The 21019-nt window shown below is 41.6% G+C and overlaps 1 protein-coding gene across 4 annotated transcripts in view; it reads left to right on the top strand.

Moving 5' to 3' along the window:
* Positions 1-2269: 2269 nt before the first annotated feature.
* LOC141756247 (homeobox-containing protein 1-like) overlaps positions 2270-21019 on the top strand; it is a 35059-nt gene continuing 16309 nt past the window's right edge. Inside the window, exons 1-3 of one of the 4 annotated variants that reach the window (XM_074615838.1) lie at positions 2270-2587; positions 4619-5293; positions 13601-13686. In XM_074615838.1, the coding sequence (XP_074471939.1) occupies positions 4626-5293; positions 13601-13686 (754 nt within the window). In that variant the 5' untranslated portion in view covers positions 2270-2587; positions 4619-4625. The remainder of the gene's footprint in view (positions 2588-4618; positions 5294-13600; positions 13687-21019) is intronic. The other 3 variants (XM_074615837.1, XM_074615835.1, XM_074615836.1) reach the window with 3 other exon arrangements.

Genomic DNA, 21019 nt, shown 5'->3' with positions numbered 1-21019 from the left:
GGACGATAGTTGTCACATGGGGGCAGTACAGTATGACTACCATGCCGTAAACTGTACAGATTCTGCATAGCAGCACTCACACCTCATTTACAAAATCTGTGGTGCTCCGTTCTCAGTGAGAGCTTTAATGTGTCTCCATATAGCCGACTGTAAATACGGCATCATGAGCACCCTATATGATGATTCCATTATGCATAATTCATAACTGTTAGGTCATATACAACTGCTGGAACAGCATTAATATTCATCATATTCTATTGTGCAATACAAATGTTTCGAAATGCATTTGAACACCTCCACTGTGGCTGATTGGGTCTTACTGTCTCACTCAGAAGCATTTTGACTGTTAAAGGAGAGCAGAACACTTGTCACTTGCTTTTTTTGCCCTGCTCGGATTTTTAACAGCATGACCTCTAGATCAAACTGTGCATTACCATCCATAGGGTTTCACCTGACACTAAACGTGTTCTTCTTCCTACCAGCTCTGACCATTAGTTCCATTTATTCTTTGATTATGACTCACAATAAAGTGCTTTTCAAGAGTGTATAGCCTACAGAGAATGATGTGAGGACTGCAACAACTCTGCAGAGGCAAAGCAGGTGCAGGCTGGAATCAAGCAGAAACAGCACAGCAAAAAAAATATATTAATGGTTAACTTAAATGGGCTGCGTTTTTCAGTGGAAATGTCTAATTGATGTGCATTCTAAGTTAGCCACCTGGATCCATTTCCCCTCCAGAATTAAGCCTCTTTTAATTCCTCCTTCCTCCTAAACCAGCTGAGTAAACAGATCGGCCCCCTGCATTAAGCACTAAACATATGTAAATAGGTCTATATGTTTGCAAGTTTTTGTAACTTAATCTCACAGTGGCGCACTCAGGCTGTCTGAGGGTCAGGGGTGAACGTACGTGGTAGAAAGTACATCACGTTTTCTCCACTAGAAGGGCACCCTAGAATGCACTACATCACGTTTTCTCTACGGGAAGGGCACCCTAGAGGGCACTTTATCACATTTTCTCCACTAGGATGGCACTACATCACATTTTCTCCACTGGAAGGGCACCCAAGAGGGCACTTTATCATGTTGTCTCCACTGGAAGGGCACCCTAGAAGGCACTAAATCATGTTTTCTCCACTGGAAGGGCACCCTAGAGGGCACTTCATCACGTTTTCTCCACTGGATGGGCCCCCTAGGGCACTACATCTCATTTTCTCCACTGGAAGGGCACCCTAGAAGGCACTACATCCTGGTTTCTGCACTGGAAGGGCACCATAGAAGGCACTAAATCATGTTTTCTTCACTGGAAGGGCACCCTAGAAGGCACTACATCCTGGTTTCTCCACTGGAAGGGCACCCTAGAAGGCACTACATCATGTTTTCTCCATTAGAAGGGCACCCTAGGGCACTACATCATGTTTTCTCCAGTAGAAGGACACCCTAGAGGACACTTCATCATGTTTTATCTACCATAGGGGCATCCAAGAGGACACTTTTGCTGCAGTTTTTTCGAACACGGGGCACCAAGGCCCCCCCCCCCCCCCCCCTCTCTCTCTCCTTTTGAGTCCACCAGTGTAATCTTGAAAACACAATTTAGGTGTATTTGGAGATGATGCTACGTATGATTGCATAAACCTAACAGATTATTACTATCCAGATTAACTGTCTAAAATGAGCTGGCGAGGGTCTGGTGTCCAGTTGTCTGCTTTTCACAGTTGGTAATCCAGCCTTCTCAATATCCATGACTTTTCTTTTTTTTTTACTTTTTCCTGTTTAATATTAGGCTATTGTGACTAGGTTTATTAGAGAGTCTGGGTCATCATGCAATGTCTCCTTACAGTGTGTTTTCACCAATTGGATGTTCTCCTAATCCTTCTCATTGGGTTGATTTCTGCACCACTGACTAAATTAGTCGTCTCTTCCATTTATCACTTTTAATAAAATGGCCTTGCACCTTGTTTTTAAATAAGGCAATACTAGTTTGTTTCCAAACCACAGTTACATTTTGTGTAATTTCTAAACAAATTTACCAATGTAACGCAATTACACATGTAATGTGTTACTTATGTCTGCCAGCTGTACCATCAGGGTGGTGGTACCAGGGTGGAGTTACCAGGGTGGTGGTAACAGGGTGGTGGTACCAGGGTGGTGGTACCAGTCAGTGGCCTTTGAGCCAGACACCTAGCAGCAGCAGCAGAGCAGCTGTGGGGTTGGGGGGTTGAGGGCAGCCTCCGCTGTGGTCACATTAAAAACTGCATCGCCTTTTGTGACAACTGTAGATCAGTGAGCCATCAGCCCTCACTCTCCTCTCTGGGACTTGTAGTTTTTAGCGTAGTGAACGCCGCCGCACGTCAGAGGCCTGTGTGAGAGTTAAACTACAGTTCCCTCAGAGCTCCTCGGAGGTGTTAGTTGTCAATATGGCTGTTGTCAGACAGACAAAGCAGAGAGGCAAATAATTCGCCTCTGATTAGAGATCGTTGTGAAGGGGTCGGACGGGGCTCTGGACTCACATCACAGTTACTGTTCACACACAGCGGCTCTCTGCTCCAGCTCCACTGTTAGATGGTTTAAGCGGACTATTTGAACCGAGGTAAGTAACACACACATACAGTTAGCACACTGTTAGTACACTGAGAGTGATGGTATTAATATCAAACGACGGCGGTTAGTATCAGCGTCGGCATGGTTAGCATGTTAGCATGTTATGCTAATCATTCGGTGCTAACCCAAACAGCATATGTTCAGTGTGCTAGCCGACCTCTGTGGTACCCGGTGTGTTGTCACGGTACATTCAGCGGTACCGGGAATGATAGGAGTCATTGTGTGGGTTGCGAGCGGGTTAATTTAACGCTACATGTTGGGCATTGTGTCCGTCTGCCACAGGGACATTATGCTAACGTTAGCTTGTGGGCAAAGGGCGTGAGAGCTGGCATCAGCCTGCAGCTGAGAGGAGACCAGAGGACGGGTCTGTGCTCTCACTGCAGAGCCCATCCAGAGTCACCAGTCAGCACAACAACAACACATGGGCCAGAGAGAGATAGCACCAACTCTGGGACGTATCGGGGCTATTTAGAAAAGTGCACTGCCACTGGGGACATGTGATGCTACCTGTGTTCAGGTGAGACAGCTTGTTGTCTCTGCTGGTTCTGTTTTTATCTTTCTTCTGTGAGCTTTGAAGAGTTCTTGAACTTTTGTTGGACTGTTATCAACTGATTATTAAATCCAGTAGGAATAAAAGGAAGTTTGGTTGATCATCAGTCATAGATATAGGCCCACTTCACTTCCTCATGTCTTATAATTAGATAATAGAAAAGGGATCAGTCCTAAACTTTTTCTCTCTGTTTCCTCCTGGGTTCCACACCTGTACAATGTGTGTTATGTTAGGCCTACAGTAAACCAGTGTGAATTATACTGGGTTGCATCTGGGTTTACCCTGCAGGGGTGTTTCAACCAGTTCAACCACTTTGTAAATCCTTGACCAGGATGGCTAATGATTTCAGTTTTTGTTTGCAACACAAACTGTGTGAAAGAACAGCAACCCCCCTCAGGCTATTGCCGTAGTAGTAGTTAACGCATCCACTTGCATGTTAAAAATTCAAGTTGCTAATTTTTAATTCTGGGATGTGACAGCTTTTTGCAAGTGCTGTGCAAATGATTCACAGCTTTAGCAGCCTTCCCTATGAATTCTTAATGATAACTCAAGAAACTAGTTAATGTTCTCCAGTGCTGCTAAGCTACCCCCGTGGTGCAGAAGTATTTCAAAGTGACTTTCCCCCTGTCTGAAATGCTTTTCCTTTTTAAAGCGTGGTGTTACAGACCTCTAAAGGCCTGTATTAGTTTCCTTCACTTCAAAACACTACAGACACTCTTGAGTCATTTTTTTTCTCCTCCGTCCTCTGCACAGCTCAGACTAACACAGATGTAGAAAAATGCCAGTGACCCCTTTTAAAGCATATCAGCATAGGTCGGGGGGCTGGCACAGAAGATGGAAAATCTGCCGCAGTCTGATTCCATTGATTTTGAGCGCAGCAAATTGCTTATGAAAAAACCACCCGGCGTGGGTGGCGCGCAGAGACCAGGGATATATTGTAGCTCTTAAAGAATGGCAGTCAGAATGTTAAGATAGCATCAGCTGTCAAGGTGACTCCGGCACTCTGCGTGTGTTGCCGGCTGGTTCCCAAAAATAGCTGATTTTTATGCCCTGCCCCTCCCTTCCCCTTTTCGCTTTCACACTCTATCTCTCGCTCTTGTCTTCCTTTTTTCTTATTTGCTGCCTCTTTATTTCTTCTTGCAGCTTTTCCTCCTTTCTTTCCCACCCCTCTAACTCTCCTCCACTACCTTTCTCTGCCTCACTCCTCCTTTTTCCCATCATTCTCATTTTTCTCCTCATCTGCAACTGCGTTCCTTTTTCCTACTTAATCCTCTCGTTGCCTCCACCATCCCTTCATCTGTCTGATTCCTGCCTGACTTTCCTCCTTGCGCCTCCATCCCAGATCTTGAACATCCACTTACTTGCTTCCCTTAACTCCCCCCCCACTCCCCTGCATTTCCTGTTTCCTTTCCCCCCCACCTCTTCTTCCTCCTCTTGTCTCACAACCTGTCCATCTTGTCTCTCATCCAGCAGCAGGATGTCTGAGTTCAGCGAGGAGCCGCGCTTCACCATCGAGCAGATAGATCTGCTGCAGCGGCTGCGTCGCACCGGCATGAACAAGCAGGAGATCCTGCACGCGCTTGAAACTCTGGACCGGCTGGACCGGGAGCACGGCGACAAGTTCGGCCGCCGCACCTCTTCCTCCTCCTCCTCTTCGTCCTGCTACGGAGTAGGCGGGGCCAACGGCTGCACCAACAACTCTGCCTCCAACACTACTACATCATTCAACAATAACAACACTGCCTCGGCAACCACCACCTCTTCCGCGACGTGCAACGGCAACAACACCGAGGCAGGCGCCAGCGAGCACTCGGCGGCCGCCGCCGCGTCCTCTTCTACGACCTCCAAAATCTCCACCGCCACGCAGACGCAGTTTGGCAGCGGCGGGGGGCTCTCGCCATCTCCCAGCAACAGCTACGACACCTCCCCGCCTCCAGGGCCACCGCCGCCTTCCGCCATCTTGCCCTCGCCGGTGTCACTGGTGGCTCTGTCACAGAACGGCAGGGATAGCCTGGCCGCCACACCCAACGGGAAGCTGTCTCCTCCGAGATACCCAGTGAACAGTGCGGCTGCAGCGCGAGCGTTCGGGTTCGAAGCTACAGAAGAGGACCTGGACATCGACGATAAGGTGGAGGAGCTGATGAGGTCAGTAGTAACGGAGCTCTAAAACTTTGTTTGGGAAACTTTCCACTCATAGCCATTGGTCCAACTTCAGTTTGGTGCTTGTAGAATTGAACAGTATATTTACAGCAAGCAGTTTATGGTGATATAAGACTGGATATCATCTGAGATTGTGGTTTTCTGCTGATCTGAAAGGCTTCATTCACTCAACTGTGATCTTAGTGGACTGTTGTTGCTGTATGGAATGAACAGTGAATGAATGAATGAACAATAGCGGTGGGAATCACCAGAGGCCCAACGATACGATATTATCACAATACGATATCATCACGATACGATATCACGGTACGATATCATCACGATACTTATGTCACGATACAATCGTATTGCGATTTTAAACATTTTGCGATATGCTATGCAGTGTTGCGATAAGATATATTGCGATTTATTACCATTTTTCAACTGCAAATTATGCAGTTTGTCAACATCTGTTTTATCTAATAAGATACAGTCTTCACTCTGTTCATCTCAGAGGGTCGTGTCTAGAATAGGCTTGCCGTGGTAGTTGGTGTTACACGGTGCTCAGGCATACACCGATTACATTACTTGCCCCCACCGCCCCCCACCATCGTTTTGCTGCTTTTTTTTTTATATATAGAAATAAAACCCATTTAGTTCATTTTCGCGTATCAGCGCTGTGTTATCAATACGTAGTCGAACGATAGACGCTACAAACTGAAATTGAAAGTGTCAGCTCTGTACAATCTCAGCTCAGAGTAGCAGGAGTCAGATTTCACTCGACGGGACGAGAGAGAGTTGACAGACAAGATGATGGCGGAGGATTTGGCGTCAAAGCAAAAAGCAAAAAGTGCCTATTTGGCAATACTTCGGATTTAAAACCAGAGCCACAGCCGGTGTGCGCTGCGCAGTGTCACCGGGTGGGAACCTGCGGGCCCCCGCAGCGAAAGCTGGACTGGAGAAGCCAGACACACACCCGTCACCCGACGTCAAAGTTCTAGTAAGCGCTCTACAGATATTGAGCGTCATCTTTTCTTGTAAAATGTCCGGTGTAATCGGTAACACTGGTGTTGTCACAGGGTTATTAACTGGTGGGAAAATTTCCTCACCGTGACGTCCCTAGTCTAGAAGGTAACCCACAATTTGGGAAACTGTTGTGAGAATTAACTTTCAATAGTTAAGGTTAGGACAGGTCGTCCGGCAGCGAGTTTTGCGATAGTTTTTTTAAGTTTTCGCAATTTATGGGTTACCTTCTAAACACGACCGCCTCATTTACATATCTTGAGGTCAGAGGTCAAGGGACACCCTTTGAAAATGGCCATGGCAGTTTTTCCTCGCCAAAATTTAGCATAAGTTTGGAGCGTTATTTAGCCTCCTCCTTGACAAGCTAGTATGACATGGTTGGTACCGATGGATTCCTTAGGTTTTGTAATTTCATATGATACCAGTATCTTCACTCTAGCTTTAAAAGAGCTCGCTACAACCTCTGAAAGACAGAATAGCGGATTGTTCAGCGTTTTATAGTTTCTATAATATAAGATTGATACTTGACATCCGTGTATCGATACAATATTCCCATGTAAATATATTGCGATACTGTACTGCATCGTTTTCACTCCTAATGAACAAATTTCCATCATATCTACAGTACTAATGATCCACTAAAGGTGCTTCTAAAAATCAACTTTAAAGTTTACTCTCCATCTTTTCTCACCATGTCCATCTTGTGTTACGGTGGCCACTATGTTGCAGTCGGGGGTTCGTCTTTTATTGGCAATAAAACCCGTAACGACGAGGCAAGAAAGCACAGTTTATGTCAGGGTTAATTAAATAGCACCAACTGGAAACTGCACTGAAGCTCCATTGTGTCCAAAAAAACTGAGGTTCCGAGTTCATTCTTGAAACTTGGAAACAGCAATTGAGAAAACAACCTCACCACAAAGTTGATTTAGTTCTGGAGCTTTTTTGATCATATCACATGATCTTCATCAGCAGATGGAGTTTGCCCATTTGTCATGGATTTTTTTTTTTAATGTTAAAATGTCATTTTCTGTTCCGGCATTACAGCTGCGGTTTCAAAGTTTGTTATTGACCTTGGAAACAGAAGTTGAGAAAATATTTCACACGCTCCAAGTCCATTTAGTAGCTGTGCTGGAGCTTTTGATTAAAACAAGTTCTATGTTTAACAGGAAAATCAGTTTTTGTCACTGAAAGAGGACCTATTTTGCTTGTTTTCAGGTGCATACTTGTATTTTGGGTTTCTACTAGAACAATTTTCTCATACCAGCTGTGCTGCAGCACCTCTTTTCACCCTCTGTCTGAAACGCTCTGTTTTAGCCCCTCCCCCTCCCAAGAAAGCCCAGTCTGCTCTGATTGGTCAGCTGGCCCTCTCTGTTGCGATTGGTCAACCGAACTAAACTCTTCGGACTCCGCTCCTGCTCTAACTAGCTTTGTTTGAGGGAGGGCCAAACTAGCCGCTAGGCAGGTATTAGGCTAATGTGTTAGTTAGTGACATCACCACGCTACGGAAGAAAAGACGGGGACGACTTCAAGCGAGGAGTTTCAGGCAGTTCAGGAGCAGTGTGCGGAGCAGAGCGTGGACTTTGTGCGTTGTAACTTTGCAGACCTTTTACATGCACAAAAAAAACGATATAACACACTAAAAGAACAAAAGCATAATAGGTCCTCTTTAACACGGTAGCTAGTCCATGGTTGTGGTTTGTCTGTGGCTACAGGATTTGTCTGTTTGAAACAAGTTTTGTCATCACGGACTGACTTCCTTTTTTTTTTTTTTGCTTTCATTTTCATTATTGGGAGTAAACGTTTCAGTTGTGCTGAAAAGCTTTTTAATCCATTCTGTAATTATGGCGAGCCGAAGGTCACGTAATGAAATGAACTAATCATTGGTGCATTCCATGCCATCATTATTTGTTTGGTCACACTGATGCCACTAACGCAAATGTAGCTGGAACATGAGGGAGACTTCTTGTCACTTCTGTTTGAGAGGTTACCTTTTACGGTGTGACATGAAACAGGAAAAAAATATATCATGTGCCTCTGTGTCCTCCGGTGCTCCTAACGGCATCTGCAAGATTTCACAGACCGGAGGAAAAAGCAGTCAGAGCTGATCTGATCTTTATCTAGAGTTTGTGGCCAAATTCACTTTGTTTTTTGAGTTTCACAAATGTGATTAGAGTGAAGATACTAATTTAGCTAAAAGAAAATTAAATTTATAGAAACTTAAAAACACCTATTTGTAAAATGCATTTTTATATTTCAAGGCTGTAAAGCTGAAGTAAGCGAGATTATTATAGTTATTTTAAGTTATTTTATAAAACGGTCGCTATATCGTGACAGTAGTACATGAAACAGGTAACCTGAAAAAAATCACGTGCCTCTGTGTCCTCCGGTGTCCTCTGGTGCTCCTAACGGCATCTGCAAGATTTCACAGACCGGAGGAAAACAAGCAGTAAGAGCTGATCTGAGGTCTGCTGTCCATCTGCCGTCTATGAGAGCCGGCTGTCAATCACTCGCGAACTCTGACCAAATGGTCAAACTAGGACACATGATTTTTTCCAGGTTACCTGTTTCGTGTTCTACTGTCACGATATAGCGACCGTTTTATCAAAATAACTTTTTTTAATCATATTAGCTCCAACCTCGCCTACTTCAGCTTTAATCAACTAATCATTTTAGATCTTCTTGAAGCAGAAACAGAACGGAGCCTTTACTGCAGTAAACTTAACCATTAGTAAATATATTACTTGCTCCTTTTTTTAATTGTGCAGACAATAAGTAACTGCTATTTTGCGCAGTTGCACAAATAAAGAAAAGAAAAGGTGAAGTGCTAGTCTTGCATTTGTTTGAGCACAGCAGGATCACATGGCTGTCGTGATGATTAGTACATTTGTCTTGTACAGCGTGTACTGCATAAAGATGTACATCCTGTGATGCCGTATCAAAATAACACATTGAAAGGCTTTCTTGTTGAGATTAGGCATAATTATGTCATCGCACAGAAAGGGAATTATTCTGTGGGAAAGCCTTCAGGGGTTCAAGATGACATTATGTTAAGAAGGAAAAGAAGAGAAGCCTTTACAGCTGTGCACCTCTGGAAAATGACATTAGGTTTGAAATGGAACTGCTCAATAGTTAACTTAAGAATCTGTTGTCGGAGAAAACTTCACTCAGGGTTCCAAGCTGAAGAAAATAATCCTTACAGAAAAACAAGTGGTTGTGATGCATGGATTCCCATCTAAGATCCCATCACTAGATTAAGTTCTTTCCCATGGATAGTTGAAAGGGTTTCACCCTCAGGGGGTCGGTCATGGAAGTGTATTAAAGCGGCTGTAGGCAGAATAGTTTTGGCATCATTGGGCAAAAAATTCCATGATAACCTTTCATCATATTGTAATTCAAGTGTTCTGGGAGAAAACTAGACTTCTGCTCCTCCTCATGGCTCTGTTTTCAGTCACTTGCGAACTCCGATCGAACGGTCAAACTAGGCAGCGCTGATCAAATATGAATCAATATTCTGTAACTGTAATGCCTGTATCTCTCCTCAGATGTTTTCAGAATCACCTTGTAGTGCACGGCTTTGCTGTAAAATGAGAAAGTTTGCTCGGGCTGGTGGGCGGGGCTTGGTATTTCCTCAACTGATCTCAACATTAATTTTCTCAATGAATGGATCAATTGTTTAGTTGTTTTTTTCTGTTTTGACTATTCGATTAAAGCAACAGTAGGCAGTATATTTTTGGCATCACTGGGCAAAAATCCCAAACTTTCTCATTTTACAGCTAAGCGATACACTAATATTTGATCAGCGCTGCCTAGTTTGACCGTTTGATTGGAGTTTGCGAGTGATTGACAGCTGCTCAGAGACGTCGAGGCTCCAGCTCGGCTCTGATTGGTTGTTTTCCTCCGGTCTGTGAAATCTTGCAGATGCCGCTAAGAGCACCGGAGGACACAGAGGCACATGATTTTTTTCAGATTACCTGTCTCATGCACTACTGTCAGGATATAGTGACTGTTTTTATAAAAAACAACTTTTTTTAATCATATTTGCTCCAACCAGCTTTAAGGTACACAAAAGATCAACAATATCAGACATAAAATAAAAGTAAAAACTATTACTTTGACAGTTTCAGTGTTCATAATTAGGGCTGTCAAAGTCAACGTGATAATAAAACGTTAACGCAAATTATTTTAAAGCCACTCGTTTCTTTAACGCATTAATGCAACCTGCGATTTTTAGGTTGTAGCGGGCTCAGTTTTAAAGCTAGAGTGAAGATACTGTTAACATATGAAACTAGAGAACCTAATGATCCATCGGTACCAACCATGTCATACTAGCTTGTCGGGAAGGAGGCTAAATAAAGCTCCAAACGTACGCTAAATTTTGGCTGTTGGGCTGCAGTTTGCCATGTTATGATTTGAGCATATTGTTTTATGGTAAATGCAGTACCTGTGAGGGTTTCTGGACAATATCTGTCATTGTTTTGTGTTGTTAATTGATTTCCAATAATAAATCTATACATACATTTGCATAAAGCAGCATATTTGTCCACTCCCATGTTGATAAGAGTATTAAATACTTGACAAATCTCCCTTTAAGGTACATTTTGAACTGAAAAAAATTTGCAATTAATCACGATTAACTACGGACAATCATGTGATCAATCGCAATAAAATATATTTGAATCGATTGGCAGTCCTATTCATAATTTATCTCAGGCCACATGTCAGCCACCTCTTCTCGTCTTTCTAAGACATGAGCTCACACATGAGCCCTCTCCTCCGGCTGCCCTACACTAGCAGTCAGAGTAAGAATAGACATTTCCATCCTCTTCTCCTCAGCACTGCACTAGCTGTCCCGTTGCTCATTCACGCTGCCTCTGTGTTTAATTGCACGTCCTGTTTTGACGGCCCGAGAAGTTGGGTAGCGCTCAACGGCCCTCGTCTTCTCCGCCCGCAGGACACTCCAGCTCCTCGCTCAGCGGGGCTGCTGGGGGTGGGGGGCGTGGTGCGCGGTTTTTCGGCTCGTCAACAATCCCATGGTGCCCTTCTGAGTTGTCTCTCTCTTTTTTAAAGTGCACATTTCCGTCTCCGTAGGGGTTCGGCCTTTTGAGCTGACATCCGACAACACAACCTCCCTCCTCCTCCTCCACCTCCCACTCTTCCTCAGCCTTGTACAGCAGCTTGTGCTACATTGATTCACTGGTGTCGATACAAGCAGCGTTTTTTTTTTTTGAGCTCTAATTTTAGCCGCGCCGCGAGAGGCTGGTGTGGAGGATATGTCGAGGAGTCGTGACGCATTTTCATTTCAGAAAACGGAGCACTCAGGACTTTGATGCGTTCTCCAGTTCGACCGTCTCTGGGATGCTGACTAGTTCAAAGGATACTGGGATGGTACGGGTTTGTTAAAGTTGGGAAGGGGCGGGGGTAGGTGTCCAGTGGAAAATGCCTTCCGGTAAAAGAAATCAAAGTATTAGTACGTGCACCAACCAGTTTACACATTTGACAGGTGTTCACAATCCGTACCAGGATGAGGAATTAAGCCAAGACAAGTCCTAAGCCTGTGTGTGACTGTGTATGTATGTATAAGGGAGGGGATTGGGCTGAAAGCCAGAAAGCTGGGTGGGTACACTGTGTGACTGCACATGTTCCCTCACACAGCCTCCATTCCTGCAAGCCTGTGCATGTTTTCATTTTTCCCCCCGCCGAGGACTAAGATAGTGGAAACATGTCGTCCAAATACATTTAGAATATATACACAGATTACCCAATGGTGGCGCAAATTCATTAAAATTCATGCCTTTCCTTTGTGTTGCTCAGAAATGAAACAGTGATTACGTGGGAGCCATAAAAGAAAAGAAACAATACACTGATAATAATGCACCTCAGATTAAAAGGGACTCCTTGGTTTTGTCGTTTTTTTCTATGAATAGGTAGAAGCATATGTTTGATTATCTGACACGTGAATCAGTTATTGTACAGTTTACCACTGAGTCCGACGTAGAGCAGCACAGCATCAACGGCAAAAGCGTAATATGGACGGGGGATCTATACAGCATAGTATCGCGATATTTTGCGTGGCAATATTGTATCGATACTAGGGATGCACTGATACCACTTTTTTTCAGACCGAGTACGAGTACAAGTACTTACATTTGGGTACTCGCCGATACCGAGTACCGATACGAGTACTTCTCTGTGCCAAAAGACCCTCGTTAACAGCTGGAGGGTGAGAGCGACACACGGCAGGCTGGGGAGTCCCGCATACGAGGCGGTGCGCCGCCACCGGCTTTAGGTCGGCTGGGAAAGGCTCAGGGTTAGGGTGGACAAAGTGCTCGCTGCGCCCTCTATCAGACCCGATACCCGATACTGGTATTGGTATCGGTGCATCCCTACTCGATACACAGACTTCAAGTATCGATTTTGTTATTATTAGGGCTCTCGACCGATTAAAATATTTAATCGTGATTAATTGCATGATTGTCTGTTGTTTTTAGTCGCACATTTTTTATCTGTTCAAAATGTAAATATACTTGCTTTATGCAAATATATGTGTATAATTATTATTGTAAATCAATTAACAACACAAAACAATGACAGATATTGATCCAGAAACCCTCACAGGTGTACTGCATTTAGCATAAAACAATATGCTCCAATCATAACATGGCAAACTGCAGCCCAACAGGCAACAACAGCTGTCAGTGTGTCAGTGTGCTGACTTGACTATGACTTGCCCCCAAACTGCATGTGATTATCATAAAGTGGGCATGTCTGTAAAGGGGAGACTCGTGGGTACCCATAGAACCCATTTACATTCACATATCTGGAGGTCAGAGGTCAAGGGACAGAGTGAGAACTGTATCTTATTAGATAAAACAGATGTTGACGCACCGCATAATTTGCAGATGAAAAAAAGGTAATAAATTGCAATATATCTTATCACAATAGTCGCAATAAGATGGTATCGTGACTTAAGTATTGTGATGATATCGTATCGTGGGGTCTCTGATGATTCCCACTCCTCCACAAAATGTAATCTTTTGTCATTGATGATACAGCAGCTCACACCACGGCTGAACATGTAAATAGTGAAAAAATTAAAGCTGAAATTCTGGCCATACAGAAGTCGTTTATCCGCACGATCTTTTCGATATCAGTCTCGTCAGTTAGGTTTTAAAAAAATGTTGCTGTACTTCCACATGCTGTTTGATGTTTCCCCATGTATGATACCAGCTCGGCTCTCCAGACTTTGCTGCTGACAGCGTATTAAAGTGTGTATGTTTCTGCTGTGTGCAGGAGGGACAGCAGCATGGTGAAGGAGGAGATCAAAGCGTTCCTGGGGAACAGGAGGATCTCTCAGGCCGTGGTGGCACAAGTAACCGGTTAGTAGCACCGACACACTCTGAAACTCACGTTGTTTATTCCAGGTGTTTTCTGACGCAGACGTTCTGTCAGTTTTGTCCGTCGTGCATGTTTTGTTTGTTAAATGTGCATTTCTCCAGTTGAATTTAACATTTTACACTTTAAGAAATACAAAGGTGATCAGATGGGGGGGGGGGGTGATTCTTATTAGGGATGTGCATTCCAAGCAAAAATACTACTCCAAAATCACTGGGAATTAGTCCATTATTATTCGAATAATCTTTGCATGCATAACCCCCCCCCGTCTATGTTTTAAGACGGGACGAATAGTCGCATAAACTATTTAGATTTTTTATAATTTAACGACTATTTTGAAAAATCAAACTCATCCCTAATTCTTACACAGAAAAGAAAGAAAACGTCATCTTATGTGCACATACGGTTTGGGCTTAAACTTCCTCCTTTTTTCATTGTGTTACCACTGACTTATTCACTTATTACCTGATGTTCTGCTGTTTAATTTCAAGCCTGAACAGCATTACGATTAGGGCTGCAACTTATGATTATTTATTCGTTTAATCTGTTGATTATTTTTTTCGATTAATTGATTAGTTGTTTGGTGTATAAAATGTCAGAGAAAATGTCGATAAATGTTTCCCAAAGCCCAAGATGACGTCTTCAAATGTCTCGTTTTGTCCACAACTCAAAGATATTCAGTTCACTGTCATAGAGGAGAAAAGAAACCAGAAAATATTCACATTTAAGAAGCTGCAATCAGAGAATTTAGACTTTTTTTTCTTTAAAAAAATTACTCGAACAGATTGATCGATTATCAAAACAGTTGGTGATTAATTAAATAGTCGACAACTAATGGATTAACCGTTGCAGCTCTAATTATGACACTAGAATGCTGTTTTTAAATGTTGAAGTTTCTGTGTTTACTTTAAATCTCAGTTTAATACACGGGGCGTACTGGCAGCATTTTGGTACATCAGTTAGAGGTTTTTGTTTACATTTTTAGATTTTGTTCAAACCCTATTTATATGCTATTTGAGACAAGAAAAAAAAAACATACATTTTTAGAATCATAGTTTTTCTAGCGATAGCCGTGGCCAGAGGTATTATGTTTTCGGGTTGTCTGTCCATCCATCTGTATGTACATATGTACGTCCGTCCGGTCCATTCTCGTGAACGCGATGTCTCACGAACTCCTTGAGCTAATTTCTTCAAATTTTGGCACAAACGTCCACTTGGACTACTGTAATATGACATTCATGTTCTCCACCCTACTCTTCATCAAGGGGTTCCTGCAGAGAGTCATACAAAATCCTAAAAGGGCCTCCATATCTTAACAAAGGTTTCAGAAGAACCTTTCAGCGTGTATTTAATTTTTTCTAGTCTTTTTATTTTATTTTATTTTTTTAAATTTTTTATTTAGTGAAGCATGACAAAACAGTGGAAATTTGACAAGACAAACAGAAACAAACAAAAGAGAAAAATAAATAAAATACATCGGGTGTCATGACAAAATGAACGGGACAAGCCAATTCTAACAAAACGAACAAAATGAGACAAATAAATAAGAGATGTTGGTGGAGGGAGGGGGGTGTTATTGACAGTGCAGGGCAGTCTGTTGTGTAAGGTTCTCTTGTGTGTGTGCAGTTGTGTTTGTATGTATGCAGTGTGGGGGGGTGTAGGGTGTTTGTTTGTTTGTATTTAAAGAGGAGAAAGAGAAGGGGGGGGAAGAGAGAGAGGGGGGGTGGGGTGGGGGTTTGAGTATTTTTCGTGGCAGGGGTGGCTTATAATATCCCATGGTCCGACAATGTTATGTTATCATATTTTGTCTTTATATATTGGTCTTTATTTGTATTTGCATTTGTATATTTTTTTTGTTTCCTGAGAAAAGGTTACCCCCCTTAAGCTGCCCCCAGACCCTGGAGAGGGGGCTGGCTGTCAGAGGTGTCTACTGTCGCCCTTCTGCCCTTTCTGAACAGCCCCCAGACCCGTCAGGAGAGAGCCTGTTCTGTGTTGGGAGAAGGATTTATTAAAAAAAATGTTACCCGTATCTTTCCCTTCCTCCTTCCCAATTAATTTCTTTAATTTTTTGTATTTATTTAAAACTGGACATCAGGCTGCCCCAGCCAGGAAATGGGGAAAGGTGAAGGTGGATGATTAAGTAAAGGAAAGGGGGAAAGAAGAGGAGGAAAAAGAAAGGGGGGAGGAGGAGTGGTGATACTTCATGGGGTAAAGATGCGATTGGGGGAGAGAGGGGGGGTGGGGGGTGTTATGCCAGACGGATATAGTGAAGTATTGTTGGTGCAATGTTTTTTATATGTGATTATTATAATAACAATAATAGGTAAAGTAAATAAATTATCCAGTAAATAACTAAATAAATCAATTAATTAACCAATCCATCCACCATCAAACCATCCCATTGATTCATTGTAATGGTAGTAATAATAATAATGGTTAAAATAATAATAATATATATATATATACATATACATACATACATACACACATATATACATACACGCATACACACACACACAATAATAATAACAATAATAATAATAAAAATTATAATAATAAACGAAGTCAAAAATCAAAATAGAAATACATATATGCATGTTGATATTGTCTGAAGGTAGTGAAAACATAGTAATAATAGTGGTAAACGAGTAGACAGTATACTAATAAGAATAACCACAGTAATACCAAAAAAAGAAAAGAATAATAATGATGATAATAATGATAATACTAATAGAGGTAATTTGTAATATTAATAAAGAATATAATATAATAATAAAGAAAGAGAAGAGAGAAACAACAACAACACAAGTAAGGTTATAATACTTGAAGAAGAAAAAAAGTAGTATTAATAAATAAACAAGTAAAATACATTAATGTTAAAAATAATACCTGAGGGGAATAATGATAATAGTATAATAGTAATAATAATACAAATAGTAATAGTAGTAACCATAACCATGACAATAGGCATGTCAGTAATGGCTATAATAATAGTAATAATAATAACAATAACAATAATAACAGGAGCAATAGCAGCATCAATAATAATAATATTAATAATACCTATAGTCATAGTGCCATTAGTAGTAGATCAGTAAATAAGCCACTTAATTAATTTGTTCATTAGTAAATGAGTAATAATGGTAGTCATAATAATAATAATAATGACAAATGGAAAGGAAAGAAAATAACCAAATAAACCAATTAATCAAGTATTGAAACAGCAACCAATCAATCAATTGTAATAATATTATCATTATTACTATCATTAAGAGAAAAGTAAAAATAAAACAAGAATATAAACACATACAGACGTAGGCAAAGTTGTTGGTAACGTTCCGTTAAAGAGAGAAAAACCCACAATGGTCACTGAAATAACTTGAAACTGACAAAAGTAATAATAAATAAAAATTCACTGAAAATTAACTAATGAAAATCAGATATTGTTTTTGAATTATGGTTCAGCAGAATCATTTAAAAAAACAAACTAATGAAACTGGCCTATACAAAAATGATGGTACTCTTAACTTAATATTTTGTTGCACAACCTTTTGAGGCAATCACTGCAATCAAGTGATTTCTGTAACTCTCAATGAGACTTCTGCACCTGTTGACAGGTATGTTGGCCCACTCCTCATGAGCAAACTGCTCCAGCTGTCTCAGGTTTGAAGGGTGCCTTCTCCGAATGCATGTTTCAGCTCCTTCCACAGATGTTCAATAGGATTTAGATCAGGGCTCATAGAAGGCCACTTCAGAATAGTCCAATGTTTTGTTCTTAGCCATTCTTGGGTGTTTTTAGATGTGTTTTGGGTCATTATCCTGTTTGAGGACCCATGACCTGCAACTGAGACCAAGCTTTCTGACACTGGGCAGCACATTTCACTCCAGAATGCCTTGATAGTCTTGAGATTTCATTGTACCCTGCACAGATTCAAGACACCCTGTGCCAGATGCAACAAAGCAGCCCCATAACATAACCGAGCCTCCTCCATGTTTCACATTAGGTACAGTGTTCTTTTCTTTGGATGCTTCATTTTTGCGTCTGTGAACATAGAGCTGATGTGACTTGCCAAAAAGCTCCAGTTTTGTCTCATCTGTCCAAAGGACATTCTCCCAGAAGCTTTGTGGCTTGTCAATATGCATTTTGGAAAATTCCAGTCTCGCTTTTTTATGATTTGGTGTCCTCCTCGGTTGTCTTCCATTAAGTCCACTTTGGCTCTAACAGTGACGGATGGTGCGATCTGACACTGATGTACCTTGACCTTGGAGTTCACCTCTAATCTCTTTGGAAGTTGTTCTGGGTTCTTTGGTTACCATTCGTATTATCCATCTCTTCGATTTGTCATCAATTTTCCTCTTGCGGCCACGTCCAGGGAGGTAGGCTACAGTCCCGTGGACCTTAAACTTCTGAATAATATGTGCAGCTGTAGTCACAGGAACATCAAGCTGCTTGGAGATGGTCTTATAGCCTTTACCTTTAACATGAAGGTCTATAATGTTCTTTCTGATCTCCTGAGACAACTCTCTCCTTAGCTTTCTGTGGTCCATGTTCAGTGTGGTACACACCATGATACCAAACAGCACAGTGACTACTTTTCACCCTTTAAATAGGCAGGCTGACTGATTACAAGTTTGAAGATACCTGTGATGCTAATTACAGGACACACCTTAGTTTAACATGTCCCTATGGTCAAACTATTTTACATCTTTTCTAGGGGTACCATCATTTTTGTCCTGGCCAGTTTCATTAGTTTGTTTTTTAAAATGATTCTGTTGAACCACAATTCAAAAACAATATCTGATTTTCATTAGTTAATTTTCAGTACATTTTTATTTATTATTACTTTTGTCAGTTTCAAGTTATTTCAGTGACCATTGTGGGTTTTTCTCTCTTTAACGGAACGTTACCAACAACTTTGCCTACGTCTGTATATGCTTGCTAATATTGTTTGAAGGGAGTGAAAACATAGACAGTGATCTAATATACTAATAAGTTGGACATCCATTATGCAATAATAATTGATTGATAATCTATATGATATAGTAATGATAATAATAGTATAGTATAGCAGCACATTTTATACTAAGACAATAATAATAGCAACAATCATACAAACAAATTACTAAGAAGAAAAATGAATGAATTGTAAAAATATACAAAACATACAAAATCCTATTGGTTATAATGTTGGAGACCAGAGCAACGATTGTGTGAGGTGTGTGGGGAAATGAGGTATTGGTAAGGGCAGAGGTTTAGAGAAGAGAGAGAGGTGACAGGGTGTATGTTTATTGTGGATGGTTGACAGGCAAAAAGACGTGATGAGTGAAGTTGGTGAGGAAATTATGAATTAAGGGTGTTGATGAATGGATTCCAGATTGTGTCAAAGTCGGCGGTTTGTTTTTTTATGGAGGCAGATCATTTTTCCATTGATATGTAATCGAATAATAGATTTTTCCAAAGTGTAATATTGTTTTTGTGTCTTGATTTCCAGTTCATGAGGATAGTTTTCTTGGCGATGGTTAGGGCTATGGAGAGTATTCTGCTGGATGTGTTGTTAAGGTTGGTGTTGGATATGTCTCCCAGTAAACAGAGTGAAGGGGCGAGTGGGATGTGGCAGTCCAGAAGAAGAGAGGTTGTCAGTGATGTCCCGCCAGAATTGTTTGATTGGTGTGCAGTCCCATGTGGCATGCATATAGGTGTTTGTGGTGTTTTGTGTGCAGTGCGGACAAATTTCAGATTCTGTAAAACCCATTTGAAACATTCTTTTTCCCGTGTAGTGTACTCTGTGAATGATCTTGTACTGGATGAGTTGCATGTTTGTGTTGGTGGATATAGAGAAGATGTCTTGGCAAATTTTGGTCCAGAAGTCGGCACCGGGGATAAGTTGTAGGTCTTCTTCCCATTGTATTGACGGGATGGATATTATTAGATTGGATGTGTAAATGATCTTGTATATTTTAGATAGTAGCTTTTTTCTGGAGGTGATGTTAAACAATTCTGATGCTGGTGGGGGAAGGTCTGAGTTAAATGCTTTAATGTTTTCTAGTTTTAAGAAATACATAACCTCTTTGACCCAATGAGAAAAGGATGGAGGAGTGCGTTGTTTCCATTTTAATAGAATCAAACGTCTTGCAAGGAGTGTAGTAAAACCAACGACCACACCAGGCCTCACCTGGTGGGCGAGCATTGGATTCCTTTGGTGTTAAACCAAAGAGGGTGCGCATTGGGCCCGGGGTCAAATTGGGTTCCAAACATCTCGCTAAAAAGCTTTAAAAATACTTCTCCAGAAGGCGGAGAGATTCGAGCCACAGCCAGAACACGTACATTAAGTCTGCTGGTTGGCTTCTACATCGAGGGCATAGAGGTTCAATGTTTGGAGAGGTCTTTAACCAATCTTGCATTAGTAAAGTGAACTCTGTGTGCAATCTTCAGTTGTATTAAGCTACGTTTAGCCGACGTAGCCGTCCAAGACAGTGTCCCACTGGTCGAATGTTGTCATTTTTGTCCCCTAAAAAAAACGCCATTTTTAGGGTTCAATATCTTCAGACATATAACTACTGGAGCTATGACATCTGGTAGTGGCACAGACAGAATGGGAGCACAATACATCCAAATGATTGAAAGGCAGGTCATGTTTTTCATTACTGGCCCTTTCAAAATGGAAAAAATAGTTGAAAATCTTGTGGTCCCAGGCAGTTACATAGTGCAGTACATACAAAGTATGTACTGCACATATGGATGTTTCCATACATCCCGTTAAAAACGCAGTATTTAATTGATGTTGCATAAACAAAATCTGAGATATGGCGAGTGTGACGAGCCAAGGTTGCAATTTGTTGCCTTGTTGCGATGCCAAAAATGGGGACGTTGAGTCATTCCCAGCGGCATGAGAACTTGTGTGAAAAGGGGGATCCATATGTGTGTAAAGTTACAACTTCCTTCCATGTTGTCTTCACGTTTAAATTGAACAAGATATGCGGCTTGTTATGCTTGTTCAGTGACTAGTTCACCACGCAAACATTGTAATTCAGAGGAAGAACCTTTGCTGGACACAAGTCAAATCCTAATTTCTACTTCTATCAAGCGACCAGTAGAAAGGAGTTAAAAGTGCCTCAGCAGTATTTCTGTGGCTCCAGCTTGAAAAAATAAATTCCGATCTAAGGAGAGAGAGAAAACACTCCCCCCCCCTCTCCCTCTCTCTCTCTAGTATTCCCTTCTGTCTCTCTTGAATTCTTCTAAGGGTTGTCTACAACAAATTGTGCCGGGGCTTGATGCGAAACACTCTGTTGTTGTAACTCGATGTCTTGGCTGCTTTC

The sequence above is a fragment of the Sebastes fasciatus genome, chromosome 18 (assembly GCF_043250625.1).
Source record: "Sebastes fasciatus isolate fSebFas1 chromosome 18, fSebFas1.pri, whole genome shotgun sequence".
Taxonomy (NCBI): domain Eukaryota; kingdom Metazoa; phylum Chordata; class Actinopteri; order Perciformes; family Sebastidae; genus Sebastes; species Sebastes fasciatus.
The sequence above is the reverse complement of the archived record's forward strand: the minus strand, read 5'-3'. Positions and strand labels throughout refer to the sequence as shown.